The sequence below is a fragment of the Hemitrygon akajei genome, chromosome 2, assembly GCF_048418815.1.
Source record: "Hemitrygon akajei chromosome 2, sHemAka1.3, whole genome shotgun sequence".
In the NCBI taxonomy this organism is placed as follows: domain Eukaryota; kingdom Metazoa; phylum Chordata; class Chondrichthyes; order Myliobatiformes; family Dasyatidae; genus Hemitrygon; species Hemitrygon akajei.
In genome coordinates this window covers 96,682,338-96,704,571 of record NC_133125.1, presented here as the reverse complement: position 1 = coordinate 96,704,571, position 22,234 = coordinate 96,682,338, and the positions used below count along the sequence as shown (strand labels likewise).

Genomic DNA, 22,234 nt, shown 5'->3' with positions numbered 1-22,234 from the left:
GAAGTATTTAAAAAGCTGATATTGCCATATTTGTTGCTTTGCGACAGACTCAGTTCTTCCTTTGCAACACACTTGAAACAACCCTCCATTATTCAGATTGCCTTTATTTATAGTTGGCTGAATTTCAGTTATGGTTTAAAAAAAAGATATATTCTCAGTTTATTCCATTTACTTTAATGCAACTAGTGGACAATATCCTTACTCACAATTGGGACTACCAACAAGGATAATTTTATCTACTGTAACTTCTTTCAATAACGGATGCTCAGTGTCCAATGTAAATTGCCCTGCAGAAGAGGTTTCATTTTGAAGTCTTTAGAATGCCCATATTTTACAGCAATATCGCCATTTAAAAAAATATTGTGCAGTCATTTGGCTCAGCCAATGCATACTATTATTAATGCTGAACCTTAGTCTTTCACATCTGTCTTCAGTTTAATCTCTTTTTTTGTTTCCTTCACTCCCTTTTGCTTGTCCAGCCTCTACTTTCTAAACCATTCTCACCATCCTTTTAGTAAAGTGGTTGCTTCTGAACTCCCCATCAATATTCTTAATGAATTCTTGTTTAATATCTTTAACTTTGTTCTACTTCACAAATTAAAACATTTTTAATGTACTCATTCTATTCAAACCTTTAGTTACTTTGTAGACCTCTTCTACGTCTCCCCTCTGCCTTCCTTTCTCAGCAGAAACGTGATCTAGTCTTTGATTCTTTCATGCTGCTCATTCTATTATTATGTCAAGGTTCAAGTTTACTTGCAGTGAAACCCAAGGGTGTGCCGGTGGCAGCCTCCAAGTGTGGCCACACATTCCAATGTCGACATAGCATGCCCACAATGCTCAGCAGAATAACACAGAACACAACAAAACAAAGGAGCAATCAACAAAACAGCAAGTGCAAAACACACCGCGTTCACCCCTCCCACCCACACAGATACACAGTCCTCTATCTCCAAGTCTTCAGACAACTGCGGGCTCTGACTTGGACTTGGAAGTGCAGACATTGTTTTTGCAAAACTTGCCTGCATTCCTCCAGTGCCTCTATATCCTAATGTAATGTGATAATCAGAACTCCATGCACTCATAGTAAGAGTTGATACATGGTTATTATAACTTAGTATCTTTCAAATTCCATTCTTTTGGAAATACAGCTAGTTCTTGGCTGCATTTTCTTACAGCTTTGGAAGTCAGTGGTGTGACTTAAAGATTGGTGTATTTTTCTTTGATCTGTCTTCTTCCTTTTCTCCACTTTGATTTATACCTGCCACATAATAAATTATCTCCTTGTTCTGCTCATCGAAATATATTTGTATACCTTTCCGTCTTGGTAGCCTCCAACCTGCTGGCATGAATATTAATTTCTCCAGGGTGCTGCCTGACCTGCTGAGTTCTTCCAGCAGTTTACGTGCGTGTTGCTTTGTATGCCTTGTATTTGTCTTTGCTGGACTTCATTTGCAAATTTTATTTGCTTATTTTGCAAGTTTATCAATGTTGTTCCATAGTTCTTTCTCCACAATGTCAGATGCTTCTTAGTGTGCTTGTCAGCAGTTCAATAAAACTTTGGTAATACATATGACTTTGTGAATGTAAATAAGTGCTTTAACCAACTTCATATAGAACTTGAGAGGTCACAGTGCCTGGGATGATTCACGGGTTTGGTCATGAGGTGTGTTACCCATTTTCCTCAAAAAAAAAAAGCAGTCGTGTGATTCCTAATGTACTGCCATTTTCCATGACACACTTTTCAGCAGCCACAAATGTAAGCAGAAGTTAGAAAAATAATTAGCTGAGAAACACTTGTTAACTTTTTAACCAAAACATGTATTATTTTTTCCCCCTTCTGCAGGAATGACTAAGAAGCTCACAGTATGTCACATACTTTTGCCTCTTTTGGAATGGTTTAGCAAATCCTGTGAAGTAGAAATGTTAATATTTAAAGAGAAATCATTTCCATTGATTATTGGTACTTGTGTATCTAAAAAGAATTGGGGTCTTTCAAATGCTGAGTAATCATTTGTGATTTTCTTTAAATCAATACAACAAGAGTTCAGAATTCCTCTATTTTGTTTACTGAATCTCTCATGTCTTTGTATTATGAAAATATTGATATTATTTATTAATATGACATAACCTCTAAAGCTGTTTGTTTTTCTAAATCCCCCAGTCTGTTTGTGCTTGACTGTCACTTTCCCGGGGTTACCTCTAGCATTTCAACTATATCTAGACCATCACACACAGGCCAACTAAGGCAATCTTCTTACATTTCAAGTAGATAGTTCCTTTTGTGTATCCTAACATTTAACAGTTTTGTATTTCATTTCTGTTGGAAAATTTAGTTTCACTATGACAGACTGATTTTTATTTTTAAATCTCTCAACAATTGAACTAAAATCTACTTACTCAAAACCAAAACCTAAGTGAAAGGTTATCAAAGTTCAAAGTATTTATGTCACTGTATACAACCCTGAGATTAATTTTCTTTTGGGCATTCACAGTAAATACAAAAAACATACAATAGAATCAATGACAAGCTGCACACAAGATAGGCAACAAACTGTGCAAATACATAAAAGAAAAAAAATAATAAATAAGCAATAAATATTGAGAACATGAAATTAAGAGTCCTTGAAAGTGAGTCTGTAGGTTGTGGGAAGAATTCAGTGATGGGGGTGAGTGAAGTTATCCCTTCTGTTTCAAGAGGCTAATGGTTGGGTTGTAATAACTGTTCCTTACCTGGTGGGTTCTGAGGCTCCTATACTGTACTAAGTGCACAACATTCTATTTGCCATAGATCACACCTAGAAACAGGTGTTCTAGGTGAAATTGGATCAAGCACTTCAATGTATGATCCATGTTGGTGCACCTGACTGCCTGGTGCCACCCATACATCTGTATTACCTGCTGAATCCCATTACTACTTTGTGACACTCATTTTCAACCTACAATTGACATTGAACGGAATCTGCAGAACAGGGAATAACAAGTTTAATGGGATGGTAAATAAATTTGGCATTTCTCAGGAATCTTTGGTAACACTATTTTTGCTAATTAGGTCAATGGCTTTATTTTTTTTTTGTCTAATGCCTTCCTAAGCCCAGAATTGTCCTGGATGAAGCCTGTCTTTGCATTGTATCTGGCTTTATAATTCTTGAAGTAGTAAGTTGGTTATTGGGCTAACATAAACAGCTATTCCAATGGAGGAGCCAGTGTATTGGCATGGAGCAGGAGCCTTCTTGGCCTGGTGGTTAGAGATAACTCCTCATTGAGATGTGGCTGAGACTCGGATGAATGTCCTCTGCTTTTGATAGCTGATGGAGAGTGGCCCTCAACTGATGACGAGACTGGGTTTACTTCAGGGGAGAGTGAGTGGCCAGAAAATTGGGGAGAAGCCACTGGTGGAAGTAATGGGGAGAGAGGGTGGAATTCTGGGATTCAACAAGGAGGAGAAAATGGCATGGGGAGGATAGGGAGATCAGAGTGGAGTGTGTTAATTTGTTAGACCAAAATCATTGTGTCCTTTCTGGGTTGGGTCCCAGGGGACTAGCGAGTAGCTGATGTTCATTATTGAGGAAAGGAATTGGGGAAAATCCCGGAAACTTACTGATGATCAGCCTCCTGTCAGTAATGGGTAAGGTACTGGAGAAAATTCTTAAGGATAGGATTTATGAGTAATTGGAAAACCACCACCTAATTAGAGACAGTCAGCATGGCTTTGTGTGGGAAGGTGTGTTTTATTAACTTGATTTTTTTTTGAAGAGGTGATGAAGGTTATTAAGAAAGATAGAGCTATTAATGAGAAAGATCATAGGAGAATGGCCAGCCTGGTGTAGGCTGACAGGCAGGCGAGGGTAGCTCAAATAACCTCATGTTGCAACAATGGTGTGCAGAAGAGCACCTCTGAATGCACAACATGTTAAACCTTGAAGTGAATGGGCTACGTAGCAGAATACCACACCAGGTTCCAACAACAAAAGACCACTCAGTTGTTGAGTTGACCACTCAGTGTTGTTCCAACAACACTCAGCGGACACTCTATTAGGTACAGAGGTACAAAGAGTGTCCCTAAGAGATTTTCCAAGATGCCACCTGGGTGAGAGGGCATGTGCTATAAGGAGAGGTTGTGCATACTTGGGTTGTTTTCTGTGGAGTAGTTGAGGCTAAGATCTGATTGAGGTTTCTAAGAATATGAGGGGCATAGCTAGAGTAGATAACCAGCATCTCTTTCACAGGGTTGAAATATCTAATACCAGAGGACATACATTTAAGGTGAGAGAGGGCAAAGTTCAAAGGAGATGTGCAGGGCAGGTAGTTCCCCCCCCCCCCCCCCCCCCCCCACGGAGAGTAGTGCACTGCCTGGGGTGGTAGTTGAGGCAGACATGACGGGGGTGTTCAAGGGGCTTTTGATAGATAGGCATATGAATGTACATGAAGTGGATGGATATGAATTTCATGTAGGCAGAAGGGATTAGATTATGTGATTACTAATAATTAGTTTGGCACAGCATTGTGGGCCAAAAGGCCTGTTCCTGAGGTATTGTTTTATGTTGTGTTGTGGGTTGAAGGTGAACAAAAAATACATTTTGGGAGACCATATATATGAGTAAGATGCACACAGTACTCTGCAGAAGTCCTGGGCACATACATTTCTTCATCTTGGAAACACATTGATTCTTTCCTGGAGTACTGTTCTACAAACACTAATTGCTTCCCAATACTTTGCCAAGCGGTTATTAGTTTGAATGTGACCAGCTTATTCAACCACTATAGTGTCCCAATGGTGCCCTCTCTAGTTTTTGGGAAATTATTATTTTAACACACCCTATAAATGACACTATTCATGCAAACAATTGCAACAGTAATTGCTGGGTGGGATTCAGATTCAGAGTAGATCCAAAACTGATGTGAGATTGTGGTGGAATTGGTTTATTATTCTCAAATGTATTGAGATACAGTGAAAAGCTTTTGTCTTTGAGCCATCTAGATGGTTCGTGCCATACATTGATGTAGTAGAAAGCAAGAATTGAAGGCAGAATATAGTCGTACAGTGACAAAGGAAGTGCAGACAGGTAAACAAACAAAATACAAGGGCCACAATGTGGTGGACTGAGGGTGTATATGGTTCATTCAAGAGTCTGAAACACCAGGACAGAAACTGTCCCTTGACGCTAGTACAATCTGCAATCAGAACTAGAGTTGGACAATTGAGTGTTCAAGGCTGGTATAAAATGGTTCTGGTTGCCAGGTATTAAATATAAGTCAACCCAGGAAAAACCTAAAAATCTTTCAATCTATCTAATTGCTCCCCAGCCAAATTCCAATCATATGTCTTTTTGAGGAAAACATGAAGTAATAATTCTTGAGGTCTCTCTCAAGTGTTCCTCATGGCCAAATATCCTTTACTGTCTTAAGACATTGTTCTACCTGCATTACTGTGCGAAAGTCTTAGGCACATTTACATAGCTAGGGTGCCTAAGGTTTTTCCGCAATACTGTATTGTTCAGTACGGGAGCATCATTTGTTGTGGAGTGGAGAGCGAGTTTATAAATCTGGCAGGAGCTAAGAATGTTGGGAAAGGCGAGGGTGGAGCGCTGTGGGAGGTGTGAGGTATAGGTGGGAGAGAAGGAGTGCCAGGAGTGGGGTTGCGCAGGTACAGACAAACCCAGCCCTGAGATGCCAGGTAAGGTAATTTGATTCTGAACAATTGGTTTATTGATCATTACAGAATGTCTCTCTGGTGCTTTCCACTCTGTCCTTTCTCCCTTCGCCTTTTTCCAACCATGATTCCTCTATTCCTGCACCCTTCCCATTCTCAGTCCACAGTAGAGACCAATATCAGAATCAGGTCAATGATCACTCACATATGTCAAGAAATCTGTTTTTTTTTAATGTGACAGCAGTACAGTACAACACATAAAATCACTACAGTATTGAAAAGTCTCACACTCTCTTTCTCACAGTATTGTATGCTTGGATTGAGTTTGATCAATTGTGTGTGTTGAAGTTTTACAGCAGGTCCTGGTCTCCAATTGTCTTGAACCTCCTTGTGATTGCATTAAGCCCTTGTTCTGTGAGCACTATGTGATAAGTTGTGTGTAACATCTATCTGACATCAAGTATATCACCTATAGTCATTTGTGAATGTAAGTTATCATGAAACCCAAGGGACTGCCTAAAGAAGAAGCAGACACGGGTAGTCATTTGGGGAAGTCCAGATGATACATAAAATTCCCTTGAATTTTGTTTTGCAGGTCCACCTTTGCTAATTATAATGAATAAATTATACATGATGAACTCTCAGTCCGGTTAGTTGAATGGCTTGCTGTAACACGGCGCCGCAGTAGTGCAGTGGTGAGCACGAAGCCATTACAGCTCACGAAATCAGAGTTTGGAATTCAATTCTGGTGCTGCCTGAAGGGAGTTTGTATGTTCTCCCCATGACCATGCTGGTTTCCTCTGGGTGTTCCAGTGTCCTCCTACAATCCAAAGATGTACCGGTTAGAAGGTTAATTGGTCATTGTAAATTGACCCATGATTAGGCGAGTGTTAAAGAGGTGGGTTGCTGGGTTGGAAGGACTTGTCCCATGCTGTGTCTCTAAGTAACTAAATAAGAATTTTTTATATCATCTGATGTATAACAGTTCACTGAATGAACTCTGACATCGGTATGAGATACACTATGCTATGATGATCTCCACTCTGCAGGTGTAAAGCACTCTGACAAAGAGAAATGTACAGAAAAGAAGAAAGCAGCCAAAATAAACAATGGCACTATGGAATTCCTCTTTGAAAATGAAGAAATGATAGTCATTTGAAAAAAAAATTGCATTTGTTTTCATAGTGAGAGACACTATAACAGCTAATCACAGGGCTGTAGGAAGGGAGACACTAAATATTCTCTGCCATTAGAACCACGTAACTATAACAAAAGGGCACAAGCTTCCTCACCATTAAGGACATTTTCACAAGTCAGTAGCACAAGAAGGACCCTCACGAGCTGGCTCATGTTGTCTACTCATTGCTACCATTGGGCAGGATGTACAGAAGCCAGAAGGCCCACATTCAATGTTTAAGGGCCAGCTTCTTCCCCTTTGCCATTAGGTTTCTGAAGGGTTCATGAACCCATGAAAACCACCTCACTCTTTTGTGCTGTTCATTTTTTAAAATTGTAAATGATGGTTATTGTCGTAAAACAACTTATTTCACAAAATATGTTCAAGTTTCAGAAGGCAGTAATAATATTACTGATTCTGATTCTGAAAATATAAGGCAAACAAATGAGGCTAACAGCAAATAAGTTCCTCGGACATGATAACCTGCATTTGAGGGTTTGAAATGATAATAGTTGCAGAGGTGGTGAATATGTTGGCTGTAGGTTACCAAGATTACCTTGATTCTGGAGTGATTTCAGAAGATTGGAAAACCACAAGTGTATCAGTTCTGTGTCAAAGCAAAGGTCATTTATCTTAATGTCACTGCGGAAAAATGCTGGAAACCATTATCAAGGATTGATTAGCAAGACCATCAAACAGAGTTAAAATGCTTTTAAAAAGGGAAATCTTGTGTGAGATTTTTTCTCCGAGTATAGAACAAATATCTGAGGGTAGATAAGGGGGAACCAATAAATGTGGTGTTTTTGGTTTTCCGAAAGCATTCAATAAGGTGTCATATGCAAAGTTCAAAGTAAATGTCTTACTGAAGTATGTATGTGTTACCGTATGCTACCTTGAGATTCATTTTCTAGCAGGCATCTATAGTAGAATAGAAAAATACAATAGAATCAATGAAAAACTACACACAAACAAAATGTGCAAACCAATACAAATTGTGTTGATAAAAATATAAATAAGTAAATAAATAATACTGAGGATGCAAATTGTAGTTGAGGTGAGTGAAGGTATCCACACTGGTTCTGGAAACTGATGGTAATAACTGTCCCTGAACCTGGTGGTGTGGGATGGAAAGCTCCTATACCTCCTTCCTGATGGCAGCAGTGAGAAGAGAGCCTGGCCTAGGAAGTGGGGCTCCTTGATGATGGATACTACTTTGTTGCAGCAGCACTCCTTTATAGATATGATTTATGGTGGGGAGGGCTTTGCCTGTGATGGACTGGGCTGTGTTCTTCACGTTTTGTGGGCTTTCCGTTCATAGGAAGTTACTGCGCACAATTTGAATTTACATAGTGTCTGTGCTATATTACCCTGAATGGGGATGGCTGATTCACAGAGAACAGACAATTGAAGTAAATCTTTAATTTTCAGATTACCAATCAGTAATTAATGGGCGGCTGGGGCCTCAGCCATTTTACTATCTATATTAATGATTTGGGTGAAGGGATTCACTTACCATAGATGATTTCTTGATCAGTTAAAGATCGCTGCTTTACCGATCTGTGAGAAAAGTTAAGAAAATGGGAAAGAAATTCTGATAGAGTGTAATACAGGAAAATGTGAGGTTTATTCCTGAACTGGGCATAATGAGAGAGGTTAAGCAGGTTGAGCTTATGAAAGTGGATCATTGCCTGGAGGTGGGATAGATGCAGGGAGGCTGCTTCCCCTTTTCAGAACTGGGTGTAGTTTCAGAATAGGGTTCAGTTGTTTAAGATGACCATGTGGAGTGATTTTAGCCTCAGAAGTTTGGGATCCTTTGGAGTTCTTGTCCTAAAACACTAAGGCATTGGTTTGCAAACCTTTTAATGTCATGGATCCCTACCATTAATTGAGATGTCCGTGGAACCCCCATTGAGAATTCCTGCATTAAGGAGACAGTCATTACATTTATTCAAGGCAGAGGTCAATAGACATTTGAACTACAAGAAGACAAACTGTGGAAAAGGTAGCCACAGCAGAGTAGCAGATAGAGCGGTGCTATTACAGCTCAGTGTCAGTCTGTAAGGATTTGCACCCCCCCCCGCCATGAGCATGTGTGGGTTTTCTCTGTGTGCTCCAGTTTTTTCCCATGTTCTGAAGAATTACCAGTTGGTAGGTTAATTGCTCATTGTAAAGTGACCTATGATTAGGTGAGTGTTAACTCAGTGGATTTCTGGGCAGTGCGGCTTGTTGGACCAGAAGGGCCTGTTCCATGCTGTATCTCAAAATAAAAGTGTTGAGGCTAAGATCAGATGGGATCAACCGTGATCTTGCAGAATAATTGAACATAGAAAACCTACAGCACAATACAGGTCGTTTGGCCCACAAAACTGTGCCGAACATGTCATTACTTTAGAACTACCTGGGCTTGCCCATAGTCCTCTCTTTTTCTAAGCTCCATGTATCTATCCAGAAGTCTCTTAAAAGACCCTATTGTTTCTGACTCCACCACTGCTGCTGGCAGTCCATTCCACGCGTTCACCGTTCTCTGCGTTTTAAAAAAAACCTTACCCCTGACATGTCCTCTGTACCTACTTCCAAGCACCTTAAAAATATGCCATCTCATGCTAGCCATTTCAGCCCTGGGAAAAAGCCTCTGACTATCCACATGATCAATGCCTCTCATCACCTCTATCAGCTCACCTCTCATTCTCCATCACTCCAAGGAGAAAAGGCCGAGTTCACTCAACTTATTCTCATAAGGCATGCTCCCCAATCCAGGCAACATCCTTGTAAATTTCCTCTGCACCCTTTCTATGGTTTTCACGTCCTTCCTGTAGTGAGGCAACCAGAATTAAGCATAGTACTCCAAGTGGGGTCTGACCAGGGTCCTATATATCTGCAACTTTACCTCTCGGCTCTTAAACTCAATTCCACGACTGATGAAGGCCAATGCACCGTATGCCTTCTTAACCAGAGAGTTGACCTGCATAGCAGATTTGAGTGTCCTATGGACTCGGACCCCAAGATCCCTCTGATCCTCCATACTGCCATTATATTATATTCTGCCATCATATTTGACCTACCAAAATGAACCACCTCACACTTATCTGGGTTGAACTCCATCTGCCACTTCTCAGCCCAGTTTTGCATCCTATCAATGTCCCACTGTAACTTCTGACAGCCCTCCAAACTATCCACAATACCCCCCAACCTTTGTGTCATCAGCAAATTTCCTAACCCATCCCGCCACTTCCTCATCCAGGTCATTCATAAAATTCACAAAGAGTAGGGGACCCAGAACAGATCCCTGAGGCACACCACTGGTCACCGACCTCCATGCAGAATATGACCCATCTCCAACCACTCGTTGTCTTCTGTGGGCAAGCCAATTCTGGATCCACAAAGCAATGTCCTCTTGGATCCCATGCCTCCTTATTTTCTCCATATGCCTTGCATGGGGTACCTTATCAAATGGTTTGCTAAAATCCATATATACTACATCTACAGCTCTAACTTCATCAATGTGTTTATAGTCACATCTTCAAAAAATTCAATCAGCCTCGTAAGGCACAACCTGCCTTTGACAAAGCCATGCTGACTATTCCCAATCATATTATGCCTCTCCAAATGTTCACAAATCCTGCCTCTCAGGATCTTCTCCATCAACTTACCAACCATTGAAGTAAGGTTTTTTTTGGATGGAAGTGTAGATCCTGATTTGCCAAATAACGTTCCTTATTTTTTTAATGTTGTAATTACATATGTTGCTGCAGTTGCCTTCCAAGGGGAGTGTCCATTTAAGGATCGATGACCTGTTTTATTCATTATTGCGAAACAATGAATTGAGAGCTAAATGGATGGGGTCATATCAGGAATTGTCTGGGTTCTGTTTCAGCGCTTGTTTCACTCCACACTTTAGCCAATTTTACTTTTTTGTTGAGTAGAGTGTGGTTGTGCGAACCAGCCGTTTTGCTTAAAAAAAATATATAAAACCTTATTTCTAGAAGTGATCTACTTCCATGAACTGAAAAGACATGCCATACATTTCTACCATATATACTTTCCACCATCAAATTAAATGATTCTATTCCTACCTTCTGAAGTAGTGTTGGAATTTAAGGTCACATCATTGGTTTGTAGGTGAGAGAATATAATGCGTCAACAGTTTGATGCAGATAAAGTTAAGAATTAGGAGAAGGCCACTTGATCATTTATCCTGCTCTGCTAATTCATAAGCTCCTAACAATGTTATTGTACCATCAACTATTGTCTATCCACAGAAGCCTGCTGCCTCTCTGCTTATTATGTATGTATCTATCTCTGCCTTTTTAAAAAAAATTCAAAGACTCCTCTTCCATTGTTCTTTGAGAAAGGGAATTCCAAAGGCTAGCAACCCCCCAAGAGAGAGGAAAAAAATTAAGGCCTGAATTGTTGACTGTTTATTCACCTCCAAAGATGATGCCTGTCCTGCTGATTTCTTCCAGCTTTTTGTGTGTTGCTCTGGATTTCCAGCATCTGCAGAATCTCTTGTGTTTTAGTAAACAAAAAGTTCAGAGAAAAGAATCGTATCTTTTCCCTTAAATAAATAGCTACCCCTTATTTTTGAAACCATAACTCCTACTTCTAGATCCTCCCAGAAGAGGAAACATCCACTCTATACACATCTTGTTAAGATCACTTACGACCCCATATATTTCAATTATCTTCTCTCACTACTCCAGTTCATATAAGACTAGCGACTCCAATATTTTCTGATGAGAGAACCTGCATATTCTCGGTGTAGTTGAGCAATGCTCCTCAGACAGGATGAAGAGATCAATACTCCCCAATGCCATTCGGCTTTACAATTCAACCGCCAGGAGTAAGATATGTTAAAGTGCCGGGGTTAGGACTCAATGTATTTAAGTTAACTACTTAAGAACTTTTTAAAAGCTATTATTAATGCTTTTTGAGAGGGTGATTTTAGATGCATATCATATTTTTACTGAGTTAAGTATTGTATGTAATTAGTTTTGCTACAATAAGTGTATGGGACATTGGAAAAAATGTTGAATTTCCCCATGGGGATGAATAAAGTATCTATCTATCTATCTAGTTCTAGCACATATCAAGGAGACTTCTCTTACTTGTGATGAGGCATTGTTGTGATCCATTTTGATACAACTTTCGTGTCCCCCTCAGGGTAAGTCACTTTAATTGAAAATCCAAAAGAATTTTAAATGCAAGAAACATTAACCTGAACATTAACCCTAGTTTTCTTTCTACTGACACTGCCTGATCTGCCAATTATGTCTTTTTTTGAGTGAGTTTTAAGTCACATTAATTCTCGATTTCATTTCCACTCTGATTTCGTTGTCTTTGGCCTCCTACACTGTTCCAACATTGTAAGCTCAAGAAACAGTATTTTCCAATGCAGCATTATACAGCACCTAGGACTCTATGTTGAATTCACCATATTTAGCCTTCCACCATCCCAGTTTTGTACCTCTAGATTCTAACACTCATTTTCTTTCTTTCTTTTGCAAATTTCATTTCTCTCCTCCTGTTTACACTACCCAAGATGTGCTTTTCGTTTGACACTGTTCGTTGTCATCTTTTGTCAGCTGGTAATATCTGATCTCTACCCTATCACAAACTTTAGCTCTCACCACCCCGCCCCTTTTATTGACTGCTTGTCTCATTTCTAACTTCATTCAAAGATCACTGACCTGAAATGTTAATTTGATTTCTCTCTCTGCAGGCACTCTGACTTGTGGAGCATTTCTAGTTTATTCAGTACTAAATTTCAAATTTCTGGCATTTACAACTTTTGGATTTTGAATTTCTCTTACTCAGTTCAACTTATTTACAAGTTTTGTTTGAGGGGATAGAGAGGGTTTGGACAAATGGGTGAAGCAGTAACAATGATTTGTCTGTGTGTAAAAGTAGTTCTTAAAGTGTATTGAAAATAAGATGGAAAACAGTAGTGTGGGTTGATGTTACAAGTTGCATTCACGAGAAAATAAAATAACCAGTAACATAAATTTGTTTTCAACACAAACTCGCATTTCTTTGTGCTAACCTATACCTAAATTTAAATTTCTTTTCCATTGCTTTGTGCAGCCTTATTGTTTTAATATCATAGAGCCTGACACACCTCCACAAGCAATGTGTTCCTTCACCATGGACTTTTCTCATTTCCTTTGGCCTTTCCTTTGGATGTGCCTTTTGCTCATTTATGCTAAGTTCTGGAATTTCTTCCTTTATCTCTCTCTCAATCTGATTCTTTCCTGATGCTCCTTAAAGCTCACCTCTATGATCAGACTTCTGCCAATATCTCCTTTTATGGCTCAGTGTCATATTTTGCTTGGTGGCAATCCTCTGAAGCTCTGTGGGATATTTCCTTCTATTTTAGAGGCGGAATATAAATTGTTCATGCTAATAGCAGTTAATGGTGATCAGATTTTCTTTACAAGGCATTATGGTTGGAAATGAAGGAACTCTGTCATGGGAACATGAAAGCACTTTGATAATTGCTGTAAATACACCAATTTGCTTAATAAACAGGGATTGGGTTGAATAATATGTTAATTTAATCACCTCCGTGATAGGAATCCAGTCACAAACATCAGGTAATAAGCTTGCCTGAAGATCAAAGGACAAGAATCTCTTGGTGGCCATACATATTGCACTGCCTATGTAAATCCTTAGGTATGCAAAATCATGTGCTTTGGTTTTAAGATATTTCAGCCTGAGGCAATTATGATACTTCATTGCAGGCTTGTTCTACTGACAGAACCAAGCAGTTTTGAAGAGAGTAATATCACATGAATCCATGTCATAAACATGAAGGGCCAATTTAACAATTGTAATTGATTTCTCATGATCAGCATTTATTAAATCAGGATTATGAAGACAAACTTGAAACCAAATTTCTCAGACTTTGCATAGGTAATAACTTACTACTGTCCCTTACACTGCTGGTATTAGGGCAGCAATGAAGGGCCTCCATCTCTGTCAGAGTTCAGGGCTTCCTTCATCATGTCAGTAGCTTCCTCTTGGTTTTCACTACAGTCAGTCATGCAAGTCCTGGGTGAAGACTCAGGAATACCTTCACACTCAGATGTAGAAGGATTCTTCGTTGCTGTTTTTATAACATTTATTTTACCAGTCAGAGTTGTTAGCCCTAAGCTGTACCCCCAAACCTAGAAGACCAGTGGCCCACTCTTAGTCTGGGCACCCTTTGACTTGTTAGGTAAAGGTAGCCCTGCCAAAAGCCGAAGCATAAAGCCTTGAGTCCAACCAACATAGCTCTGCAGGTCATTGAGGGACGCAAGCCTCCAAACCACAAGGTTGCGATACTCTTGGAGGGCAGTGTAATAAAATGCACATACAGAATAGTTAAACATCTTGCATTCCTGATGACACACGTAGAAAGGGGTGTAACTGTGGGGGTTCCAGGTGAATGGTGTGGATTGCTAGAAGGCATTCATCTACCAGGCATAATTTCTCTAATCGACCTAAGTATCTATCACTACATTTTTTTTCTTACCTGTGTTCTTTCAAGGCTGATGATGTGACAGTGAGCACAGCAAAAGTAGGATTGATGAGAGATCTTTTTTCCTTTCTTGTCTTAATTGAAAACATAATTTGTAATCAGAATCAGATTCAATATCACCAGCATATGTCATGAAATTTGGTGTCTTTCAACAGCGGGACAATGCAATACGGAATAGAAAAAGTGACTTACAGTAACTGTATATAAATGCAAAGAAGTAGTGAGGTAGTGTTCATGGGTTCAATGTCCATTTAGAAATTGGATGGCAGAGGGGGAAAAAGCTATTCCTGAATCGTTGAGTGTGTGCTTCCAGCCTCCTGTACCTCCTCCCTGATGGTAGCAATGAGAACAAGGCATGACCTGGTGATAGACGCTGCCTTTTTGAGGCCTCACTCCTTGGAGGTGTCCTGGATACTCCAGAGTTGCTCAGTTTCTCTGTTCCTTTGTTGGAATAAATAATACTCTCACAGAAACAGATGGCTTGACAGTGCTCTGGCAATCCCATTTATACTTTTAAAATTCAGTTACTGTTTTTTCAAAGGAATACAAAATTTAACCGAGGGACATGAGGAATATTTCTACATAGGATCCAGTGCCAACTGAAGGAGAAAAATAAAATACGTGAAGAGTGTTTAATATTTGAATAGGTAGACTTGCAGAAAGAGATCAATCATTTTAAAATCAGTGATTTCCTCTACAGCTGGTATTATTGAGGCAACGATGAATTTAAAGATGATCATTATTAAAGAGATGTTATTTTTTTCTAATTTTATACAAATTATAAAATCACATTTCAGTAGGCACAATCTATATGAGCCCTTATATAAGGTTAACTGTTGATCCTTTGAAAATACAGTTTGAGTGAGTAAAAAGCATTTTAAAAGTCTAATAATGGTGACTGAAATTTGTAATTGCATGATCTTTACCTGATTTTTGAAAATCAGCCCTTGTACAGTTAGCTAACTGTGGGGTACATTGTGATCTCTTTGAAGATGTATCATGATTAATTTTAGTTCCGTATTAAGGAAATTCAATGACTAATCCTTAGGTGCATTGCTTATCATCGTACACACCTGCAAGTTTATTATTGTTTTTTGAGGTTGACAGGAGTGTAATCTAATAATACATTGCTGTGTAACTGTTGTATTTAAAGTAATTGGCCATGGCATTAGAACCAGAATCAAGTTTAATATCACCAGCATATAATGTGAAATTTTTATCTTTGTGGCAACAGTACAATGCAATACATGATAATAGAGAGAAAGAAGAAAGCTGTGGATTACATTAATTGTATGTATATATGTATGTTTGTGTATATATGTGTGTATATATAGAAACATAGAAAATAGGTGCAGGAGTAGGCCATTTGGCCCTTTGAGCCTGCACCACCATTCAGTATGATCATGGCTGATCATCCAACTCAGAATCCTGTACTTGCTTTCTCTCCATACCCCCTGATCCCTTTAGCCACAAGGGCCAGATCTAACTTCCTCTTAAATATAGCCAATGAACCGGCCTCAACTGTTTCCTGTGGCAGAGAATTCCACAGATTCACCACTCTCTGTGTGAAGAAGTTTTTCCTCATCTCGGTCCTAAAAGGCTTCCCCTTTATCCTTAAACTGTGACCCCTCGTTCTGGACTTCCCCAACATCAGAAACAATCTTCCTGCATCTAGCCTGTCCAATCCCTTTAGAATGTTATACGTTTCAATAAGATTCCCCCTCAATCTTCTAAATTCCAGTGAGTATAAGCCTAGTTGATCCAGTCTTTCTTCATATGAAAGCCCTGCCATCCCAGGAATCAATCTAGTGAACCTTCTTTGTACTGACTCTATGGCAAGAATGTCTTTCCTCAGATTAGGGGACCAAAACTGCACACAATATTCTAGGTGCGGTCTCACCAAGGCCTTGTACAACTGCAGTAGAACCTCCCTGCTCCTGTACTCAAATCCTTTTGCAATGAATGCCAACATACCATTTGCCTTTTTTACCGCCTGCTGTACCTGCATGCCCACCTTCAATGACTGGTGTACAATGACACCCAGGTCTCGTTGCATCTCCCCTTTTCCTAATCGGCCACCGTTCAGATAATAATCTGTTTTCCTGTTCTTGCAACCAAAGTGGATAACCTCACATTTATCCACATTAAATTGCATCTGCCATGAATTTGCCCACTCACCTAACCTATCCAAGTCACCCTGCATCCTCTTAGCATCCTCCTCACAGCTAACACCGCCGCCCAGCTTCGTGTCATCCGCAAATCTGGAGATGCTGCATTTAATTCCCTCATCATAAATCATAATCCCAGCATTGTGGTACCCCACTAGTCACTGCCTGCCATTCTGAAAAGTTCCCATTTATTCCCACTCTTTGCTTCCTGTCTGCCAACCAATTCTCTATCCACATCAATACCATACCCCCAATACCGTGTGCTTTAAGTTTGCACACTAATCTCCTGTGTGGGACCTTGTCAAAAGCCTTTTGAAAATCTAAATATACCACATCCACTGGCTCTCCCCATCCACTCTACTAGTTACATCTTCAAAAAATTCTATAAGATTCGTCAGACATGATTTTCCTTTCACAAATCCATGCTGACTTTGTCCGATGATTTCACCTCTTTCCAAATGTGCTGTTATCACATCTTTGATAACCGACTCTAGCATTTTCCCCACCACCGATGTCAGACTAACCGGTCTATAATTCCACAGTTTCTCTCTCCCTCCTTTTTTAAAAAGTGGGGTTACATTAGCCACCCTCCAATCCTCAGGAACTAATCCAGAATCTAAGGAGTTTTGAAAAATTATCACTAATGCATCCACTATTTCTTGGGCTACTTCCTTAAGCACTCTGGGATGCAGACCAGCTGGCCCTGGGGATTTATCTGCCTTTAATCCCTTTAATTTACCCAACACCACTTCCCTACTAACATGTATTTCCCTCAGTTCCTCCATCTCACTAGACCCTCGGTCCCTTACTATTTCCGGAAGATTATTTATGTCCTCCTTAGTGAAGACAGAACCAAAGTAGTTATTCAATTGGTCTGCCATGTCTTTGTTCCCTATGACCAATTCACCTGTTTCTGACTGTAAAGGACCTACATTTGTCTTGACCAATCTTTTTCTTTTCACGTATCTATAAAAGCTTTTACAGTCAGTTTTTATGTTCCCTGCCAGCTTTCTCTCATAATCTTTTTTCCCTTTCCTAATTAAGCCCTTTGTCCTCCTCTGCTGTGTCTGAATTTCTCCCAGTCCTTAGGTGTGCAGTTTTTTTTTTGCTAATTTATATGTTTCTTCTTTGGACTTGATACTATCCCTTATTTCCTTTGTCAGCCACGGGTGCACTACCTTCCCTGGTTTATTCTTTTGCCAAACTGGGATGAACAATTGTTGTAGTTCATCCATGCGATCTTTAAATGCTTGCCATTGCATATCCACCGTCAACCCTTTAAGTATCATTTGCCAGTCTGTCTTAGCTAATTCACGTCTCATACCTTCAAAGTTACCCTTCTTTAAGTTCAGAACCTTTGTTTCTGAATTAACTATGTCACTCTCCATCTTAATGAAGAATTCCACCATATTATGGTCACTCTTACCCAAGGGGCCTCGCACGACAAGAATGCTAACTAACCCTTCCTCATTGCTCAATACCCAATCTAGAATGGCCTGCTCTCTAGTTGGTTCCTCGACATGTTGGTTCAGAAAACCATCCCGCATTCATTCCAAGAAATCCTCTTCCTCAGCACCCTTACCAATTTGGTTCACCCAATCTATATGTAGGTTGAAGTCACCCATTATAATGACTGTTCCTTTATTGCACGCATTTCTAATTTCCTGTTTAATGCCATCCCCAACCTCACTACTACTGTTAGGTGGGCTGTACACAACTCCCACCAGAGTTTTCTGCCCCTTAGTGTTATGGAGCTCTACCCACATCGATTCCACATCCTCCAGGCTAATGTCCTTCCTTTCTATTGCGTTAATCTCCTCTCTAACCAGCAATGCTACCCCACCTCCTTTTCTTTCCTGTCTATCCCTCCTGAATATTGAATATCCCTGGATGTTGAGCTCCCATCCTTGGTCACCCTGGAGCCACGTCTCTGTGATCCCAACTATATCATATTTATTAATAACTATCTGCACATTCAATTCATCCACCTTGTTACGAATGCTCCTCGCATTGACACACAAAGCCTTCAGGCTTGTTTTTACAACACTCTTAGCCCTTATACAATTAAGTTGAAAAATGGCCCTTTTTGCTTTTTGCCCTGGATTTGCCTGCCTGCCACTTTTACTTTTCACCTTACTACTTTTTGCTTCTACCCTCATTTTATACCCCTCCATCTCTCTGCACTTGTTCCCATCCCCCTGCCACATTAGTTTAAAGCCTCCTGAACAGCAGTAGCAAATGCTCCCCCTAGGACATTGGTTCCAGTCCAGTCCAGGTGCAGACCGTCCTGTTTATACCAGTCCCACCTCCCCCAGAACTGGTTCCAGTGCCCCAGAAATTTGAATCCCTCCCCCTTGCACCATTTTTCAAGCCACATATTCATCTGAAATATCCTCCTATTTCTACTCTGACTAGCACGTGGCACTGGTAGTAATCCGGAGATTATTACCTTTGTGGTCCTACTTTTTAGTTTATCTCCTAACTCCTTAAATTCACCTTGTAGGACCTCATCCCATTTTTTACCTATATCATTGGTACCTATGTGCACCACGACCACTGGCTGTTCACCCTCCCATTCCAGAATGTCCTGCAGCCACTCAGAGACATCCTTGACCCTTGCACCAGGGAGGCAACAAACCATCCTGGAGTCTCGTTTGTGGCCGCAGAAACGCCTATCTATTCCCCTTACATTCGAATCCCCTATCACTATAGCTCTCCCACTCCTTTTCCTTCCCCTCCTGTGCCGCAGAGCCACCCATGGTGCAATGAACTCGGCTGCTGCTGCCTTCCCCTGATGAGACATCTCCCCCAACAGTATCTAAAACAGTATATCTGTTTAGGAGGGAGATGACCTCACTACCTGCCTACTGCTACGCTGTCTAGTGGCCACCCCTTCTCTTTCTGCCTGTGTAGCCTTTACCTGCGGTGTGGCCAACTCACTGAACGTGCTATTCACGACTTTCTCAGCATCGCGGATGCTCCAGTATGAATCCAATTGCAGCTCCAGACATTCAATGCGGTCTGCCAGAAGCTGCAGTTGGACACACTTCCTTCACACATAGTCGTCAGGGACACTGGAAGTATCCCTGATTTCCCACATGCTGCAGGATGAAGAAACTACGGGGCCGATCTCAGCTGCCATGACCTACCCAATACTTGCCTCAACTTTTGAAACTTTCTCCTTTGAAAGGAACTTACCCGGCCTTACCTCACTTGGAGTGAAGCTCGTCCTCAGCCTCTTCTCGTCGAAGCCTCTCAAGTCAAAGCCTCAAATCTCCACTCCTTCACTGGCCGCTTTCCATTTCTATAGTAGTGCAAAAATAAATAAAAAAATAGTGAGGTCATGTTCAAGGGTTCAATGTCCATTCAGAAATCGAATGTAGAGGGGAAGAACTTGTTGCTGGATTGTTGAGTGTGTACATTTTTCTTAGAAGTGTAGAAATGGGAAACAAAATGTAGCTTTTATTTGATAGTGTTGTTGGGATGGGTATCTTGGATAAGGACAGAACTTTGTTTCAGATTGACCAAAGAATCCAACTGCACGTTTTAATTTTTGTTTCTCTGCAAAATGGGATTTGGGGAATTATTGTGTAATACTAGGATATAAATGTTTGCAACAAAATAATATTTTTAATCTATTTGGAACTGTGTATTTAACACAAGAGTTTGTGTGTGTGTGGTGCGTGAGCATTCATTGGTGCTTATACAGGCGATACCGAGGGAGAGGAGACTGCATACCCTGCAGGGGCATTTCACACTTACTAACAAAAAAAAGCCATTTTATAATATGTTGAAGCAATTTTGTCTTATTTAATTTGGCACCCATTTGGTTTTATTCTTTTCCCTTAGGCCCAACCTAGAGGACTGAATTTGGGTTAATTAAGCACCTGTGCTGAAGTGCGGACCACTTCTTACTTAGGGTTTACTGAAGATTTACAGCTATATGTGAGACTGAAGACCATTGAAATAATTGCACAGCTCTTCAGTACAGTAGTGGAAACAATTCAACTGCCCATCAGTATAATTTTACAGGTATTTGATTTTTCTACTGTTGTTCTTAGAAGTTTAAATGGTTTCAGCACGGTCTAGGTGGGCCAAAGGGCCTGTTTCTGTGCTGTACTTTTCTATGACCCTATAAGTGTAGAAGTGGGAAACAAGATGTAGCTTGCTTTTGAATTGATAGTGCTGTTGGGAAGGATATTGTGGATAAGGACAGAATTTTGTTTCACATGAACCAAAGAATCCATTGAACTTAGATCTCCTACACTTTGCGATTCTTGTTTCTCTGTAGAATGGGCTTTAGGGCATTTTGGTTTCTCGGAAAAAAAAGGAATAACTATGTTACATGTTCCACCAGTGGATAAACTGCTTTTAGGTTACACTGAGTAGAATAATGCAAACTGATAAAACAATGGTGTTCAGCAGGGAGGGACATTTGGTGTTTTGTGGCTCATCTTATGACATGTCACGTTTTTACTTGCTTTTACAAAATATACCTTGGCTTCATTTGTGGCAGAAAAATTACGATTTCCAGTTCAGCTTGTGTAAAAAGATGGTTTCCCTGTCACTTGCAATAACATCTAACTTCATTTCATTTTTTATATTACTCATAGGTACTTGTAATGTGAGTATACCAGTGACAATATGAGTGTCCTAATGATTGAAGCCTTTTGTGGGGGTTCCCACAAACAGCTGCTTGACCTGCTTCAAGAGGAGATTGAGGGATGTTCCGTCTTCACCTTAACAGCAAAGAAATGGCACTGGAGAGCACGCACTGCTGCACTCTATTTCACTCAGACCGTACCACCCAGTGACAATTACAGGTATGTGAGCAAGGAGAAAGGCAGTAAACTCCAATTACCGTGCAGCTGGTTATTATGTGGAATAGCCACGTAATTTACTATACATTCTCCAAAGCTTCATCAAACCCATTCTTCGGTATTTACATTGTGCTAAAGGTTTTTATACTTGTATCTGCTACCTTCTCTAATGCATGTGCCTCCGACGTACTTAAATATCATTAGAGAGACACAGACACACACAGTGCTGGAGGAACTCAGCAGGTCAGGCTGCATCTATGGTAAAGAGTAAGCAAGTCAACGTTTCCAGCTGAGACCCTTCTTCAGGAGGAGAGTCTCGGCCCAAAAAGTCAACAGTTTACTCTTTTTCATAGACACTGCCTGATGTGCTGAGCTCCTCCAGCATTCTGTGTGCATGGCTTTGGATTTCCAGCCTCTGCAGACTTTCTCGTGTTTTAAATATTACCTAAGTATAATCGGGAGCTGGTTGTTTCTACTGCATTTGATAATTTGGAATGACATGATTGATACACATTGAAATCTCTCTTAATTGAATTTTAAACAATTTTTACGTTGTTTACTCTGGGTAATCTATTTATCAATCTGCAAACCAGCTACTTGGGGAATGCTGATGACATCATATGGGAACAAACTCATTGTGGCTGTTGAGCCTGACCTTGTCAGAAAGCTGAATTAATATATGCAATTGAAAGGACAAGATTCTTGAAGATCCCTGGATTAATGACTAAGTCGTTTGTTGTAAATTTAACTCCCATATGCTGTAGGACTATGGCATTCTCCTTCCATGATGCAATCAGAATATATCGCTTAAATGAGAAATGTTTCACTGTTAAAATATAAAGAACAAAGACATGGAAGAAACTTTTGCCTCCTGATGTAAATTAATATCATTATTTCCTA

The 22,234-nt window shown here is 40.2% G+C and overlaps 1 protein-coding gene across 6 annotated transcripts in view; it reads left to right on the top strand.

The window, feature by feature from the left end:
• The window catches only part of gtdc1 (glycosyltransferase-like domain containing 1), a 354,581-nt gene that overhangs the window by 67,258 nt on the left and 265,089 nt on the right, over positions 1 to 22,234 (top strand). For 3 of the 6 annotated variants that reach the window (XM_073025908.1, XM_073025902.1, XM_073025917.1), the window contains 2 exons: positions 20,364 to 20,546; positions 21,128 to 21,337. In XM_073025908.1, the coding sequence (XP_072882009.1) occupies positions 21,159 to 21,337 (179 nt within the window). In that variant the 5' untranslated portion in view covers positions 20,364 to 20,546; positions 21,128 to 21,158. Of the gene's footprint in view, positions 1 to 6,271; positions 6,349 to 11,904; positions 11,992 to 20,363; positions 20,547 to 21,127; positions 21,338 to 22,234 lie in introns of those variants that run through there. The other 3 variants (XM_073025937.1, XM_073025895.1, XM_073025927.1) reach the window with 2 other exon arrangements.